This window comes from Bombina bombina, chromosome 3, assembly GCF_027579735.1.
Source record: "Bombina bombina isolate aBomBom1 chromosome 3, aBomBom1.pri, whole genome shotgun sequence".
Taxonomy (NCBI): Eukaryota; Metazoa; Chordata; class Amphibia; order Anura; family Bombinatoridae; genus Bombina; species Bombina bombina.
In genome coordinates, this window is record NC_069501.1 from 1,272,872,820 (window position 1) to 1,272,892,583 (window position 19,764).

A 19,764-nucleotide genomic window follows, 5' to 3' on the forward strand; every position below is an offset into this window, starting at 1 on the left:
TTAATGAAAACAGACCATGGCTGTGTAAGAACGATGCATTTGTGAGGCTAAAAAGTCTTATTAAAGGGACAAATAGGTCATTTCCTTTGTTTCAGTTTAAAATGTATTTGCTATTTGTAAAACAAGGGTTTTTATTTCTTCTTCTAAAGTGCAGTTGTTTATGTCAGTGGGGACACAGATTAGGACCACATGGGAGTGTTACACCAACTTCACCAGAGGTTATGGAAGCTTGGGCCCTCTGCAATGTTCTGGTGACAACAATTTGTGTGTTTGTAATATCGTCCATGATAACCCAACTCGCTATCCAGTAAGTCATGTGACCATTATATATAAAGAAAACTAATTATGTTCTCACCTTATAACATTGTTATCAAACTTATTGTATGAAGCCATGGACAACAGTCCACCAAAGCCGATGCCTAGGGAGTAAAATATCTGAGAGGCAGCGTCGTTCCATACCTAATGCATGAGAGAGACAAAAGCAGAGAGAGTGATGTGTAAAGCACAGTTAGGGCATGTTTATGGTGTGTAGGGGATATGCATAGTATCTCTATGGGGTATGTAAAGGATTTGTATAGAGTTGGCAGCGGTTATGTAAGGGAAGGATGTGTATGAGTTGTGTAATGGGTGTGTATGAGTTGTGTAATGGGTGTGTATGAGTTGTGTAGTGGGTGTGTATGAGTTGTCTGATGGGTGTGTATGAGTTGTGTAGTGGGTGTGTATGAGTTGTGTAGTGGGTGTGTATGAGTTGTCTGATGGGTGTGTATGAGTTGTGTAATGGGTGTGTATGAGTTGTGTAGTGGGTGTGTATGAGTTGTCTGATGGGTGTGTATGAGTTGTGTAGTGGGTGTGTATGAGTTGTGTAGTGGGTGTGTATGAGTTGTCTGATGGGTGTGTATGAGTTGTGTAATGGGTGTGTATGAGTTGTGTAGTGGATGTGTATGAGTTGTCTGATGGGTGTGTATGAGTTGTGTAGTGGGTGTGTATGAGTTTCTGATGGGTGTGTATGAGTTGTGTAATGGGTGTGTATGAGGTGATAGCAGGGGGCATAATGGGTGTGTAGTGGGTGTGTATAAGTTGTGTAGTGGGTGTGTATGAGTTGTGTAGTGGGTGTGTATGAGTTGTGTAATGGGTGTGTATGAGTTGTGTAATGGGTGTGTATGAGGTGATAGCAGGGGGCATAATGGGTGTGTAGTGGGTGTGTATAAGTTGTGTAGTGGGTGTGTATGAGTTGTGTAATGGGTGTGTATGAGTTGTGTAATGGGTGTGTATGAGTAGTGTAGTGGGTGTGTATGAGATGATAGCAGGGGGCATAATGGGTGTGTAGTGGGTGTGTATGAGTTGTGTAATGGGTGTGTATGAGGTGATAGCAGGGGGCATAATGGATGTGTAGTGGGTGTGTACGAGTTGTGTAATGGGTGTGTATGAGGTGATAGCAGGGGGCATAATGGGTGTGTAGTGGGTGTGTATAAGTTGTGTAGTGGGTGTGTATGAGTTGTGTAATGGGTGTGTATGAGTTGTGTAATGGGTGTGTATGAGTTGTGTAATGGGTGTGTATGAGGTGATAGCAGGGGGCATAATGGATGTGTAGTGGGTGTGTATGAGTTGTGTAATGGGTGTGTATGAGGTGATAGCAGGGGGCATAATGGGTGTGTAGTGGGTGTGTATAAGTTGTGTAGTGGGTGTGTATGAGTGTGTATGAGTTGTGTAATGGGTGTGTATGAGTGGTGTAATGGGTGTGTATGAGGTGATAGCAGGGGGCATAATGGGTGTGTAGTGCATGTGTATGAGATGTGTAATGGGTGTGTATGAGTTGTGTAATGGGTGTGTATGAGTAGTGTAGTGGGTGTGTATGAGGTTATAGCAGGGGGCATAATGGGTGTGTAGTGGGTGTGTATGAGGTGATAGCAGGGGGCATAATGGATGTGTAGTGGGTGTGTATGAGTTGTGTAATGGGTGTGTATGAGGTGATAGCAGGGGGCATAATGGGTGTGTAGTGGGTGTGTATAAGTTGTGTAGTGGGTGTGTATGAGTTGTGTAATGGGTATGTATGAGTTGTGTAATGGGTGTGTATGAGTTGTGTAATGGGTGTGTATGAGTTGTGTAATGGGTGTGTATGAGTTGTGTAGTGGGTGTATATGAGTTGTGTAATGGGTGTGTAATAGTTGTGTAATGTGTGTGTATGAGTTGTGTAATGGGTGTGTATGAGGTGATAGCAGGGGGCATAATGGGTGTGTATGAGGTCACTGTGTAGTGGGTGTGTATGAGGTGATAGCAGGGGGCATAATGGGTGTGTAGTGGGTGTGTATGAGTTGTGTAATGGGTGTGTATGAGTTGTGTAATGGGTGTGTATGAGGGATAATGGGTGTATAGTGGGTGTGTATGAGGTGATAGCAGGGGGCATAATGGGTGTGTAGTGGTTGTGTATGGGGTGTGTAGAGGTTTATGTGATGGTCAGTAGGATGTGTAGAAGGTGTATATGGGGTGTATATGAAATGTGTATGGGGTGCAGTAGGGGTGTGTATAGGGGGTTGCATGGGCTGTGTAGGACTGGGTATATTGGGTGTATGTAGTGGGTGTGAACAAGATGTGTATGGGGTGTGTAGGTTTGTGGAGTGTGACTGTAGGGTGTGTAGGGGGTAGGTAGCAGGTGTATATGGGGTGTAAATTAATTGTTTAGGGTGTGCGGAGGGGGTGTTTATAGGGTGCATATGGGCTGTGTAGGAAATGTGTATGGGGTGTATATGGGGTGTTTTTAAAGTGTGTATATGAGGTGTATAAGGGTGTGTAAAGGGAATGTGTATTGGGTGTATATGTAGTGTGCATGTGTGTAGTGTATACAGGGCTTTTTTGTTAGGGGCGTTAGTGGGTGGGTATGGAGTGGGTAGGGGTCTGTGTGTGAGTATATTGGGTGTTTTATGGTCTGTGTTTAAGGGGGTGTATATGGGCTGTGTAGGATGTTTGTAGAGTGTGTATATGTGGTGTTTTTATGGTATGTGTGTACGGTGTGTATATGGGGTGCATAAAAGGCATGCAGTGGGTGTGTAAGGGGCGAGTATTGGTTTTATATATGGGATGTAAAAGGAGCCTGTAGTGGGTGTGTAAGGGATGTGTAGTGGGTGTATAAGGGGCATGCAGTGGGTGTGTATATAGTAAGTATAAGGGGCATGTAGTGGGTGTGTATATAGTAAGTATAAGGGGCATGCAGTGGGTGTGTATATAGTAAGTATAAGGGGCATGTAGTGGCTGTGTATATAGTAAGTATAAGGGGCATGCAGTGGGTGTGTATATAGTAAGTATAAGGGGCATGTAGTGGGTCTATATATGGAATGTATAAGGGGAGAGTAGTGGATGTGTAAGGGGACATGTAGTGAGTGTGTAAGGGGTAAGTAGTGGGTGCATAGATGGGATGTATAAGGGGCATGTAGTGAGTGTATATATGGGATGTATAAAGGGCATGTAGTGGGTGTGTAAGGGGTGAGTAGTGGGTGTGTAAGGGGTGAGTAGTGGGTGCGTATGGGACATGTAGTGGGTGTGTAAGGGGCGAGTAGTGGGTGTGTAAGGGGCGAGTAGTGGGTGTGTAAGGGACATGTAGTGGGTGTGTAAGGGGCGAGTAGTGGGTGTATATATGGGATGTATAAAGGGCATGTAGTGGGTGTGTAAGGGGTGAGTAGTGGGTGTGTAAGGGACATGTAGTGGGTGTGTAAGGGGCAAGTAGTGGGTGTTTAGAAGGGACGTATAAGGGGCATTTAGTGGGTGTATATAGGGGATGTAAAAAGGGTCATGTAGTGGGTGTGTAAGGGGCGTGTAGTGGGTGTGTAAGGGGTGAGTAGTAGGTGTGTAAGTGACATGTAATGGGTATGTAAGGGGCATGTAATGGGTATGTAAGGGGCATGTAATGGGTATGTAAGGGGCATGTAATGGGTGTGTATGGGGCATGTAGTGAGTGAGTAAGGGGTGAGTAATGGGTATGTAAGGGGCATGTAATAGGTATGTAATGGGTATGTAAGGGGTGAGTAGTGAGTGTGTAAGGGGTGAGTAATGGATATGTAAGGGGTGAGTAATGGATATGTAAGGGGCATGTAATGGGTATGTAATGGGTATGTAAGAGGCATGCAATGGGTATGTAAGGGGCATGTAATGGGTATGTAAGGGGCATGTAATGGGTATGTAAGGGGCATGTAGTGGGTGTGTAAGGGGCATGTAATGGGTGTGTAAGGGGCAAGTAGTGGGTGTTTAGAAGGGACGTATAAGGGGCATTTAGTGGGTGTATATAGGGGATGTAAAAAGGGTCATGTAGTGGGTGTGTAAGGGGCGTGTAGTGGGTGTGTAAGGGACATGTAGTGAGTGTGTAAGGGACATGTAGTGAGTGTGTATGGGACATGTAGTGAGTGTGTAAGGGACATGTAGTGAGTGTGTAAGGGGCGTGTAGTGGGTGTGTAAGTGTCAAGTAGTGGGTGTGTAAGGGGCATGTAGTGAGTGTGTAAGGGGTGAGTAGTGGGTGTGTAAGTGACATGTAATGGGTATGTAAGGGGCATGTAATGGGTATGTAAGGGGCATGTAATGGGTATGTAAGGGGCATATAATAGGTGTGTATGGGGCATGTAGTGAGTGAGTAAGGGGTGAGTAATGGGTATGTAAGGGGCATGTAATAGGTATGTAATGGGTATGTAAGGGGTGAGTAGTGAGTGTGTAAGGGGTGAGTAATGGATATGTAAGGGGTGAGTAATGGATATGTAAGGGGCATGTAATGGGTATGTAATGGGTATGTAAGAGGCATGCAATGGGTATGTAAGGGGCATGTAATGGGTATGTAAGGGGCATGTAATGGGTATGTAAGGGGCATGTAGTGGGTGTCTAAGGGGCATGTAATGGGTATGTAAGGGGCGTGTAGTGGGTGTGTAAGGGACATGTAATGGGTATGTAAGGGACATGCAATGGGTATGTAAGGGATATGTAATGGGTATGTAAGGGGCATCTAGTGGGTGTGTAAGTGACATGTAATGGGTATGTAAGGGACATGTAATGGGTATGTAAGGGGCATGTAGTGGGTATGTAAGGGACATGTAATGGGTATGTAAGGGGCATGTAATGGGTATGTAAGGGGCATGTAGTGGGTGTGTAAGTGACATGTAATGGGTATGTAAGGGACATGTAATGGGTATGTAAGGGGCATGTAGTGGGTGTGTAAGTGACATGTAATGGGTATGTAAGTGACAAGTAGTGGGTGTGTAAGTGACAAGTAGTGGGTGTGTATGGGACATGTAGTGAGTGTGTAAGGGGCGTGTAGTGGGTGTGTAAGTGACAAGTAATGGGTATGTAAGGGACATGTAATGGGTATGTAAGGGGCATGAAGTGGGTGTATATACAAGATGTATAAGGAGCATGTAATAGGCGTGCATGGGTAACACATAAGCCAGCACAGGGGATATCTGCTTCATACCTGTGCACTCTGCAGCCGTTTCCAGTCGGCCGTTAGGTAGAATCTCACACCGTCTATGGAGCCCTCTAATGTTGCACCTCGTATTATAAGTACAACAAGCACTAAGTATGGAAAGGTCGCTGTAAAGTACACGACCTGCGGAGAATCAAATATTAATGACAAATCATAGACACGTCCAGTCCCTGCATGCTCCCATCTAAAGTCACAAAACTGAGACAGTGTTCCATGATACCCTCACATTATAGCACATGCCAGTATCAGTGATATCCTCGCATTATAGCACATACCAGTATAAGTGATACCCTCACCTTAAAGCACACACCAGTATAAATGATACCCTCACCTTATAGCGCATACCAGTATAAATGATACCCTCACCTTATAGCACATACCAGTATCAGCGATACCCTTACCTAATAGCACATACCAGTATAAGTGATGATCTCACCTTGTGACACACATCAGTATTAGTGACACACATCAGTATTAGTCACACAGATTAGTAATAGTAATGATCTCACATATTAGTGATGATCTCACCTTGTGGCGCACATCAGTATTAGGGACACACATCAGTATTAGTGATGACCTCACCTTGTGACATACATCAGTATTAGCAACACACATCAGTATTAGTGATGATCTCACCTTGTGACACACATCAGTATTAGTGAAACATCAGTATTAGTGAGGACCTCACTTTGTGACACATTAGTATTAGTGATGACCTCACCTTGTGACACACATTAGTATTAGTGAAACACATCAGTATTAGTGAGGACCTCACCTTGTGACACACATTAGTATTAATGACACACATCAGTATTAGTGATGACCTCACTTTGTGACACACATTAGTATTAGTGATGATCTCACCTTGTGACACACATCAGTATTAGTGATGACCTCACCTTGTGACACACATCAGTATTAGTGACACACATCAGTATTAGTGACACACATCAGTATTAGTGATGACCTCACCTTGTGACACACATTAGTATTAGTGATGATCTCACCTTGTGACACACATCAGTATTAGTGATGACCTCACCTTGTGACACACATCAGTATTAGTGACACACATCAGTATTAGTGATGACCTCACCTTGTGACACACATCAGTATTAGTGATGACCTCACCTTGCCAGAGCTGCGGATTCCCTTTAGCATACACAGGAAGATGATGATCCAGGCTGCAAGCAAGCAGATGGCGAGTTCCCATCGAACAGGGCCAGGGTCACTGAGACCTGAGCTGTGTACAACTCCAAGAACCTTCTCACTAGAAGAGACATCACAAAAAAATATAAGAGAATCAGTGAGAGGGCATGACACAGGGTACAGGCACCTGAGACAGGAGGTACAAGCACATACATGTCTTTAACTCTAAATGTATGTGAGTGTCTGTTATAAGAAGGGACAAACATTTTATTTAATTGTTTTTACTTTGTTATTGGCTCAGTTGCTGGCACAATGAGAGTGAGAATGTGCTATAGTAATCAAGGAAATGTAAACATGAAGGAAATATTAGATACAAGACAAAGGGGTACAGGATAGACACAGAGGTATGCGAGTAGCAGATGCCGGAGTATGGTACCCACATACAGATGTAAGAGATTAACACAAAAGCCTGCCGGATAGACACAAAGACACACACACAAGGTGAACACACACACACACAGGAGGTGAACACACACACACACAAGGTGAATAAACAGACACACACAGGAGGTGAACACACACACACACAAGGTGAATACACAGACACACACAGGAGGTGAACACACACACACACACAGGAGGTGAACACACACACACACAAGGTGAACACACAGACACACACAGGAGGTGAACACACAGACACACACAGGAGGTGAACACACACACACACAAGGTGAACACACAGACACACACACAAGGTGAACACACAGACACACACACAAGGTGAACACACACACACACAAGGTGAACACACAGACACACACAGGAGGTGAACACACACGCAAACAAGGTGAATACACAGACACACACAGGAGGTGAACACACAGACACACACAGGAGGTGAACACACACACACACAAGGTGAACACACAGACACACACACAAGGTGAACACACAGACACACACAGGAGGTGAACACACACACAAGGTGAATACACAGACACACACAGAAGGTGAACACACACACACACACACACAAGGTGAATACACAGACACACACAGGAGGTGAACACACACACACACAAGGTGAACACACACGCAAACAAGGTGAATACACAGACACACACAAGGTGAACACACAGACACACACACAAGGTGAACACACAGACACACACAGGAGGTGAACACACACACACACAAGGTGAACACACAGACACACACACACACAAGGTGAACACACAGAAACACACACGAGGTGAACACACAGAAACACACACAAGGTGAACACACAGACACACACACACACAAGGTGAACACACAGACACACACAGGAGGTGAACACACAGAAACACTCACACACACACAAGGTGAACACACAGACACACACACACACAAGGTGAACACACAGACACACACACAAGGTGAACACACAGACACACACACAAGGTGAACACACAGACACACACAGGAGGTGAACACACAGAAACACACAGGAGGTGAACACACACACACATGCACAAGGTGAACACATAGACACACACACAAGGTGAACACACAGACACACACACACAAGGTGAACACACAGACACACACGCACAAGGTGAACACACAGACACACACAGGAGGTGAACACACACACACACAAGGTGAACACACAGACACACACACAAGGTGAACACACAGACACACACACACAAGGTGAATACACAGACACACACAGGAGGTGAACACACACACACACAAGGTGAACACACAGACACACACAGGAGGTGAACACACAGACACACACAGGAGGTGAACACACAGACACACACAGGAGGTGAACACACACACACACACACAAGGTGAACACACAGACACACACACAAGGTGAACACACAGACACACACACAAGGTGAACACACTGACACACACACAAGGTGAACACACAGACACACATACAAGGTGAACACAAAGACACACACAAGGTGAACACACAGACACACACACAAGGTGAACACACTGTCACACACAAGGTGAACACACTGTCACACACAAGGTGAACACACACACACACAGGAGGTGAACACACACACACACACACAAGGTGAACACACTGACACACACACACAAGGTGAACACACTGACACACAGATACACACACAAGGTGAACACACTGACACACACACACAAGGTGAACACACAGACACACACACACACACGGTGAACACACAGACACACACACACAAGGTGAACACACAGAAACACACACAAGGTGAAGAAACACACACACATGAGGTGAACACACAGACACACACACACACAAGGTGAACAGACACACACACACAAGGTGGACACACTGACACACACACAAGGTGAATACACAGACACACACACACAAGGTGAACACACAGACACACACACATGAGGTGAACACACTGACACACAGATACACACACAAGGTGAACACACTGACACACACACACACAAGGTGAACACACAGACACACACACACGGTGAACACACAGACACACACACACAAGGTGAACACACAGAAACACACACAAGGTGAAGAAACACACACACATGAGGTGAACACACAGACACACACACACAAGGTGAACAGACACACACACACAAGGTGGACACACTGACACACACACAAGGTGAATACACAGACACACACACACAAGGTGAACACACAGACACACACACATGAGATGAACACACAGACACACACACATGAGGTGAACACACAGACACACACACATGAGGTGAACACACAGACACACACACATGAGGTGAACACACAGACACACACACGTGAGGTGAACACACAGACACACACACGTGAGGTGAACACACAGACACACACACACAAGGTGAACACACACACGAGGTGAACACACACACACACGAGGTGAACACACAGACACACACATGAGGTGAACACACAGACACACACACATGAGGTGAACACACAGACACACACGTGAGGTGAACACACAGACACACACACAAGGTGAACACACAGACACACACACGAGGTGAACACACAGACACACACATGAGGTGAACACACAGACACACACATGAGGTGAACACACAGACACACACACACACGAGGTGAACACACAGACACACACATGAGGTGAACACACAGACACACACACATGAGGTGAACACACAGACACACACGAGGTGAACACACAGACACACACACACACACGAGGTGAACACACAGACACACACATGAGGTGAACACACAGACACACACATGAGGTGAACACACAGACACACACATGAGGTGAACACACAGACACACACACACACACACATGAGGTGAACAAACCAACACACACACACAAGGTGAAAACACACACAAGGTAGACACACACATACAGTATATAGTTTAGTTTTGTGGCAATGAACTTACTTCCAAAAAGCTTCTGTTGCACTAAAGTGAGTTCCGTTTCTGGACATGTTCTGTAAAACAACTTAACATGAGATATACAAGGGATGAGATTCACTGCTGGGGCCCTTGTTAAGGTCCTATTACTATGGTTTTTACGCTATGTGAGACGAAGGTACAATAGATTTGTATTGTGGAGATGAAAGGAGAACACTAATCCCAGGTGCTATAGGGGAGGTCACTTGGCAATATCAGCACATGATGTAAAAACAAAATTTATGCTTACCTGATAAATTTCTTTTTGCGATGTACCCAGTCCACTGTTTCATCCTTACTTGTGGGATATTCTCCTTCCCTACAGGAAGTGGCAAAGAGAGCACACACAGCAGAGCTGTATATATAGCTCCCCCTTAACTCCACCCCCCAGTCATTCGACCGAAGGTTTAGGAAGAAAAAGGAGAAACTATAAGGTGCAGAGGTGACTGAAGTTTTCCATAAAAAATACTATCTGTCTTGAATAGACAGGGCGGGCCGTGGACTTGGTACATCGCAAAAGAAAGAAATTTATCAGGTAAGCATAAATTTTGTTTTCTTTTGCAAGATGTACCGAGTCCATGGTTTCATCCTTACTTGTGGGATACCAATACCAAAGCTTTAGGACACGGATGAAGGGAGGGACAAGACAGGAACCTAAATGGAAGGCACCACTGCTTGCAGAACCTTTCTCCCAAAAATAGCCTCCAAAGAAGCAAAAGTATCAAATTTGTAAAATTTGGAAAAGGAATGAAGCGAAGACCAAGTCGCAGCCTTACAAATTTGTTCAACAGAAGCATAATTTTTAAAAGCCCATGTGGAAGTCACCGCTCTAGTAGAGTGAGCTGTAATTCTTTCAGGAGGCTGCTGTCCAGCAGTCTCATAAGCCAAATGGATGATGCTTTTCAGCCAAAAGGAAAGAGAAGTCGCCGTAGCCTTTTGACCTCTACACTTTCCAGAATAGACAACAAACAAAGAAGATGTTTGATGAAAATCTTTGGTTGCCTGCAAATAAAACGTCAAAGCACGAACCACGTCCAAGAAGAAGGATTAGGACACAGAGAAGGAACAACAATTTCCTGATTGATATTCCTGTTAGTAACAACCTTAGGGATGAACCCAGGTTGGGTAGGCAAAACCACCTTATAAGCATGGAAAACAAGATAAGGCGAGTCACATTGTAATGCAGATAGTTCAGAAACTCTTCCAACTGAAGAGATAGCAACTAGAAACAGAACTTTCCAAGATAGAAGCTTAAAGGATTACTTTCTGTTATAATTTTTAAGCTAAACAACTAACATATTAAAGTTAATAAACATTAATTAAAACCTACTGACCTATATTTTCTCCAAAACAAAGTTTCATAACGTTCTAAAAGTTATATCTTTTATTCGCCGATGATGTCACGTTATCCTGCCCACTATTTTCAGCACTGCATGTTCAAAATACTTAATCCAATAACTTTGTGTTTAAAGCGCCATTTTGAAACCTAGGTACTGTAAACGGATTGGTACAGAGCAAAGGATACCCACGGAGTGGGTTTGGAAAACAATTAAATTTGCAGACAAGATTTCTGATATACGGTAGAGATATGTTAATGAAATGCTATTGATAAAAAGCGTATTTGGGGTAGTTAGTTAGTAACAGCCATAGAAAATATTTACTTACAGTGGCCCTTTAATATCTATGGAATGCATGGGTTCTAATGGAACCCCCTGAAGAACTTTAAGAACTAAGTTTAGACTCCATGGCGGAGCAACAGGTTTAAACACAGGCTTGATTCTAACTAAAGCCTGACAGAAAGCCCGAACGTCTGGGACATCTACCAGATGCTTGTGTAATAGAATAGACAAAGCAGATATCTGTCCTTTTAAGGAACTAGCTGACAATCCCTTCTCCAATCCCTCTTGGAGAAAGGACAAAATCCTAGGAATCCTGATCTTACTGCATGAGTAACCTTTGGATTTGCACCAAAAAAGATATTTACGCCATATCTTATGATAGATTTTCCTGGTGACAGGCTTTCGAGTCTGAATCAAGGTATCTATGACCGATTCAGAGAAACCCCGCTTTGATAAAATCAAGCGTTCAATCTCCAAGCAGTCAATTGCAGAGAAATTAGATTTGGATGTTTAAACGGACCTTGAATCAAAAGGTCCTGTCTCAGTGGCAGAGTCCATGGTGGCAGAGATGACATGTCCACCAGGTCTGCATACCAAGTCCTGCGTGGCCACGCAGGTGCTATCAAAATCACGAAGCTCTCTCCTGTTTGATTCTGGCAATCAGACGCGGAAGGAGAGGGAATGGTGGAAACACCTAAGCCAGATTGAACGACCAGGGTACTGCTAGAGCATCTATCAGTACTGTCTGAAGATCCCTTGACCTGGACCCATAACAAGGAAGTTTGGCGTTCTGACGAGATGCCATCAGATCCAATTCTGGTGTGCCCCATAGCTGAACCAGTTGAGCAAACACCTCCAGATGGAGTTCCCACTCCCCCGGATGAAAAGTCTGACGACTTAGAAAATCCGCCTCCCAGTTCTCTACCCCTGGGATATAGATTGCTAATAGATGGCAAGAGTGAGTCTCTGCCCATTGGATTATTCTGGAAACTTCTATCATCGCTAAGGAACTCCTTGTTCCCCCCTGATGATTGATATAAACCACAGTCGTGATGTTGTCCGAATGAAATCTGATGAATCTGGCCGAAGCCAGCTGAGGCCACGCCTGAAGAGCATTGAATATCGCTCTTAATTCTAGAATATTTATCAGTAGGAGGGCCTCGTCCTGAGTCCACAAACCCTGTGCTTTCAGGGAATTCCAGACTGCACCCCAGCCCAGTAGGCTGGCGTCCGTCGTCACTAAAACCCACGCTGGCATGCGGAAACACATTCCCTGGGACAGGTGGTCCTGTGACAACCACCAAATTGGATCTCCTGATCCAAATTTATCTGAGGAGATAAATCTGCATAATCCCCATTCCACTGTCTGAGCATGCATAGTTGCAGTGGTCTGAGATGTAAGCGAGCAAACGGAACTATGTCCATTGCCGCTACCATGAGTCCGATTACCTCCATACACTGAGCCACTAACGGCCGAGGAATGGAATGAAGAGCTCGGCAGGTGGCTAAAATCTTTGATTTCCTGACCTCCGTCAGAAATATTTTCATGTCCACCGAGTCTATCAGAGTCCCTAGGAATGAAACTCTTGTGAGAGGGGAAAGAGAACTCTTTTTTACGTTCACCTTCCACCCATGAGATCTTAGAAAGGCCAACATGATGTTCGTGTGAGACTTGGCTAGTTGGAAAGTCGACACTTGAATTAGGATGTCGTCTAGATAAGGCGCCACTGCTATGCCTTGCGGCCTTAGGACCGCCAGAAGGGACCCTAGCACCTTTGTGAAAATTCTGGGAGCCGTGGCCAACCTGAAGGGAAGAGTCACAAAATGGTAATGCTTGTCCAGAAAGGCAAACCTGAGGAACTGGTGATGATCTTTGTGGATAGGAATGTGTAGATACGCATCCTTTAAGTCCACGGTGGTCATATATTGACCCTCCTGGATCATTGGTAAAATAGTCCGAATGGTCTCCATCTTGAAGGAATTGGTTTAGGATCTTGAGATCTAGGATTGGTCTGAAGGTTCCCTCTTTTTTGGGAACCACAAACAGATTGGAGTAGAACTTCTGCCCCTGTTCCATTTTTGGAACTGGGCAGATCACTCCCATGGTAAATAGGTCATCTACACAGCGTAAGAATGCCTCTCTTTTTGTCTGGTTTACAGACAATTGAGAAAGATGGAATCTCCCCCTTGGAGGAGAATCTTTGAAATCTAGAAGATACCCCTGGGTTACGATTTCTAAAGCCCAGGAGTCCTGAAGTCTCTTGCCCAAGCCTGAGCAAAGAGAGAAAGACTGCCCCTTACTAGATCCGCTCCCGGATCGGGGGCTACCCCTTCATGCTGTCTTGGTGGCAGCAGCAGGCTTCTTGGCCTGTTTACCTTTGCTCCAAGCCTGGTTAGGTCTCCAGACTGACTTGGATTGAGTAATGTTCCCCTCTTTTCTTGCAGCAGGGGAAGAGGAAGCAGGACCACCTTTGAAGTTTCGAAAGGAACGAAAATTATTTTGTTTGGTCCTCATCTTATTTGATTTATCCTGAGGGAGGGCTTACCCTTGAAAGGGATGGTCAAAAGCTTAGATTGTAATGACACACCAGCCGACCAGGACTTAAGCCATAACGCTCTATGCACTAAAATGGCAAAACCTGAATTCTTTGCCGCTAATTTAGCCAGATGAAAAGCGGCATCTGTAATGAAAGAATTAGCTAGCTTAAGAGCCCTAATTCTATCCAGAATATCATCTAATGGGGTCTCCACCTGAAGAGCCTCTTCCAGAGCCTCGAACCAAAAGGCAGCTGCAGTGGTTACAGGAACAATGCACGCTATAGGCTGGAGAAGAAAACCCTGATGAACAAAAATGTTCTTTAGGAGACCCTCTAATTTTTTTATCCATAGGATCTTTGAAAGCACAACTGTCCTCAATAGGTATAGTTGTACGCTTAGCTAGAGTAGAAATAGCTCCCTCCACCTTAGGGACCGTCTGCCACGAGTCCTGCATGGCGTCTGATATGGGAAACATTTTCTTGAAAGTAGGAGGGGGAGCGAACGGAATACCTGGTCTATCCCACTCCTAAGTAACAATTTCCAAAATCCTCTTAGGGACTGGAAAAACATCAGTGTAGGCAGGAACCTCTAGGAATTTGTCCATTTTACACAATTTCTCTGGAACTACAATAGGGTCACAATCATCCAGAGTCGCTAAAACCTCCCTGAGCAATAAGCGGAGGTGTTCTAGTTTAAATTTAAAAGCCGTCATATCTGAATCTGTCTGAGGGAACATATTTCCGAAGTCAGAAATCTCTCCCTCAGCCAGCAAATCTCTCACATCAGAACATTGTGAGGGTACATCAGATATAGCTAATAAAGCGTCAGAGGGCTCAGTGTTTGTTCTCACACCAGACCTACTGCGCTTCCCCTGCAACCCCGACAGCTTAGATAAAACCTCAGTGAGGGAAGTATTCATAACTGCGGCCATATCCTGCAGGGTGAAAGAATTAGATGCACTAGAAGTACTTGGGCGTTAACGGTTGTGACACTTGGGGAGAATTAGATGGTATAACCTGATTCTCTTCTGAGAATCATCCTGTGACATACTTTTAGTAGCTAAAATATGTTCTTTACAATTTATTGACCTTTCAGTGCATGAGGGACACATTCTAAGTGAAGGTTCCACAATGGCTTCTAAACATATTAAACATTGACTTTCCTCAATGTCAGACATGTTGAACAGGCTAGTAATGACTACAAACAAGCATGAAAACACTTTATTTAGTGTCAACCATATATGTAATTGGCCCCAAAAGCAAGCTAAGTAATGCCCTTCTTTTTAGCTCTAGGATTACTGCTTACCCTTACCCTCATGGGGATACTGTCCGCCTTTCTGAAATATCACAGTCTCTACAGAAAAAATGACTGAACATACCTCATTGCTGCATAGCATGAAACCGTTCCCCACACTGAAGTTTCCTGTACTCCTCAGCCTCTGTGGGAACAGCAATGGACCTTAGTTACAAATGCTAAGATCATCATCCTCCAGGCAGCAGTCTTCATCCATCTGCTGCCTGAGAGTAAATAGTACACACCGGTACCATTTAAAAATAACAAACTCTTGCTTGAAGAAAATAAAAACTAACAGTTTATCACCTCTTTCACTTTACCCTTCCTGCTTAGAGCTGGCAAAGAGAATGACTTGGGGGTGGAGTTAAGGGGGGAGCTATATAGACAGCTCTCTTTGCCACTTCCTGTTAGGAAGGATAATATCCCACAAGTAAGGATGAAACCATGGACTCAGTACATCTTGCAAAGTTTAGTTGTCTATTTATCTAATAGGATGAAGCCCTATAAACTGCAGGTGCTTTAATCTTCATGTAGAGAAAATGCTAAGTAGTAAAAAGCACTTGTCACATTGTCACCTTATTACACCAAATGCACCACAGCCCCAGGTGACACTTGTCACTGCCCATTAAATGCCCCTCCAGTGAATCATAGCTGCACTGACTCTGGAGTAGCTGCAGACACTCCCAGCCAATCAGGAGACAATATGGGAGCTGCTTATTTTAAAGCAGTGGAAAGTATCAATATGTGAATTTCCAACACTGCAACACTGACTGATAATTTTACCTGTTTAACCACTATACTTGTTATAGAGACCTTATGCTCCCTTAATTTACAGCCACAGATTACAGTTGCCCTTGTAAGTGAGGTTACACGCTGTACGACTGACACTTGTATGTAGTGTTACTCGCTATACGACTGACACTTGTATGTAGGGTTACACACTGTACGACTGACACTTGTATGTAGGGTTATACACTGTACAACTGATACTTGTATGTAAGGTTACACACTGTATGACTGACACTTGTATGTAGGGTTACACGCTGTACGACTGACACTTGTATGTAGGGTTACACGCTGTACCACTGACACTTGTATGTAGGGTTACACACTGTACGACTGACACTTGTATGTAGGGTTACACGCTGTACGAATGACACTTGTATGTAGGGTTACACGCTGTATGACTGACACTTGTATGTAGGGTTACACGCTGTACGACTGACACTTGTATGTAGGGTTACATTCTGTACGAATGACACTTGTATGTAGGGTTACACGCTGTACGACTGACACTTGTATGTAGGGTTACACGCTGTACGACTGACACTTGTATGTAGGGTTACACGCTGTATAACTGACACTTGTATGTAGGGTTACAAGCTGTACAACTGACACTTGTATGTAGGGTTACACGCTGTACCACTGACACTTGTATGTAGGGTTACACACTGTACGACTGATACTTGTATGTAGGGTTATACACTGTACGACTGATACTTGTATGTAAGGTTACACACTGTATGACTGACACTTGTATGTAGGGTTACACGCTGTACGACTGACACTTGTATGTAGGGTTACACGCTGTACCACTGACACTTGTATGTAGGGTTACACACTGTACGACTGACACTTGTATGTAGGGTTACATGCTGTACGAATGACACTTGTATGTAGGGTTACACGCTGTATGACTGACACTTGTATGTAGGGTTACACGCTGTACGACTGACACTTGTATGTAGGGTTACATTCTGTACGAATGACACTTGTATGTAGGGTTACACGCTGTATGACTGACACTTGTATGTAGGGTTATACACTGTACGACTGATACTTGTATGTAAGGTTACACACTGTATGACTGACACTTGTATGTAGGGTTACACGCTGTACGACTGACACTTGTATGTAGGGTTACACGCTGTACCACTGACACTTGTATGTAGGGTTACACACTGTACGACTGACACTTGTATGTAGGGTTACATGCTGTACGAATGACACTTGTATGTAGGGTTACACGCTAAATGACTGCTACTTGTAAGAAGGGTTACACGCTGTACGAATGACACTTGTATGTAGGGTTATACACTGTACAACTGAAACTTGTATGCAGGGTTACACGCTGTATGACTGATACTTGTATGTAGGGTTACACACTACAAATTACACAAGTATTTAGGATTACATGCTGTATGACTGACACTTGTATATAGTGTTACAAGCTGTATGACTGACACTTGTATGTAGTGTTACTCGCTTTACGACTGACACTTGTATGTAGGGTTAAAAGTTGTATGTAGGGTTACACGCTGTACGAGTGACACTTGTATGTAGTGTTACAAGCTGTATGACTGACACTTGTATGTAGTGTTACTCGCTTTACGACCGACACTTGTATGTAGGGTTAAAAGTTGTATGTAGGGTTACACGCATCGCTGTATGACTGACAACTGTATGCAGGGTTACAAACTGTATGACTGACCCTTGCATGTAGGGTTTCACGCTGCACGACTGACACTTGTATGTAGGATTACAAGCTGTACGAGTGACACTTGTATGTAGGGTTAAAAGTTGTACGACTGACACTTGTATGTAGGGTTAAACGCTATATGACTGCTAATTGTATGTAGGGTTACATGCTGTACGACTGATACTTGAATGTTGGGTTACACACTGTACGACTGATACTTGTATGTAGGGTTACACTCTGTACGACTAACACTTCTATGTAGGGTTACACGCTGTGTGACTGACACTTGTATGTAGGGTTACACACTGTACGACTGACACTTGTATGTAGGGTTACACGCTGTACGACTGACACTTGTATGTAGGGTTACACGTTGTACGACTGACACTTGTATGTAGGGTTACACACTGTTTGAATGACACTTGTATGTAGGGTTACACACTGTACAACTGATACTTGTATGTAGGGTTACACGCAGTACGACTGACACTTGTATGAAGGGTTATACACTGTACGACTGACACTTGTATGTAGGGTTACACGCTGTATTACTGACACTTGTATGTAGGGTTACACTCTGTATGACTGACCCTTGTATGTAAGGTTACACTCTGTACGACTGACCCGTGTATGTAAGGTTACACTCTGTACGACTGACCCTTGTATGTAAGGTTACACTCTGTACGACTGACACTTGTATGTAGGGTTACATGCTGTACGAATGACACTTGTATGTAGGGTTACATGCTGTACGAATGACACTTGTATGTAGCGTTACACGCTATACGACTGACACTTGTATGTAGGGTTACACGCTGTATTACTGACACTTGTATGTAGGGTTACACTCTGTACGACTGACACTTGTATGTAGGGTTACACGCTGTACGACTGACACTTGTATGTAAGGTTATACACTGTACGACTGATACTTGTATGTAAGGTTACACACTGTATGACTGACACTTGTATGTAAGGTTACACGTTGTACGACTGACACTTGTATGTAGGGTTATACACTGTACGACTGACACTTGTATGTAAGGTTACACACTGTATGACTGACACTTGTATGTAAGGTTACACGTTGTACGACTGACACTTGTATGTAGGGTTGCACGCTGTATTACTGACACTTGTATGTAGGGTTACATGCTGTACGAATGACACTTGTATGTAGGGTTACACGCTGTACGACTGACACTTGTATGTAGGGTTACACGCTGTACGACTGAGACTTGTATGTAGGGTTATACACTGTATGACTGACACTTTATTACTGTATGTGAGATCACCTGGTATATTACTGACATGTATATGAAATCACATAAATCATAAAATTCCACTTAGAACTAAGTGTTCTGCTGCAATTTTTGGGCAGTTTAGTTTCTGTGTAGAACCTACTTCTGGTGTTGTGAGGAATCATAAGTGATACTTCACATTGCTGATGCCATAAAACTTTTTTATTAGAAACTTGTTTTATATATATATTTTTTTAATTTAAAAAAATGCTTATTAGTGTTTTCAGTAGCATATGTACATATGCTGTGAGGACCTGTGCACAGTATCAAACAGCACACTTTCTCAGAGAGTCAACGGGGCGTATATTACACAGATGAAATCTTCACAAACAGAATACACACCATATGGTGCACAGGCACTCTCAGCATATGTACGTATGCCATTGAAAAACAATAATACATTTTACTAGATTTATTTTTGCTAATGGAAGTATTTTTCACATGCACATTCTGACCTTTCTATCCCTTTAAGTGGGTAATACAATAAGATGATAAAACAGTTA

At 43.8% G+C, this 19,764-nt stretch overlaps 1 protein-coding gene across 1 annotated transcript in view; it reads right to left on the bottom strand.

Annotated features, from left to right (window-relative positions):
* The window catches only part of LOC128654733 (sodium-dependent proline transporter-like), a 142,763-nt gene that overhangs the window by 23,291 nt on the left and 99,708 nt on the right, over positions 1-19,764 (bottom strand). The window contains exons 5-8 of the mRNA XM_053708829.1: positions 10,020-10,069; positions 6,587-6,725; positions 5,444-5,578; positions 356-459 (exon numbers count right to left, since the gene is read on the bottom strand). Of these exons, the coding sequence (XP_053564804.1) occupies positions 356-459; positions 5,444-5,578; positions 6,587-6,725; positions 10,020-10,069 (428 nt within the window). The remainder of the gene's footprint in view (positions 1-355; positions 460-5,443; positions 5,579-6,586; positions 6,726-10,019; positions 10,070-19,764) is intronic.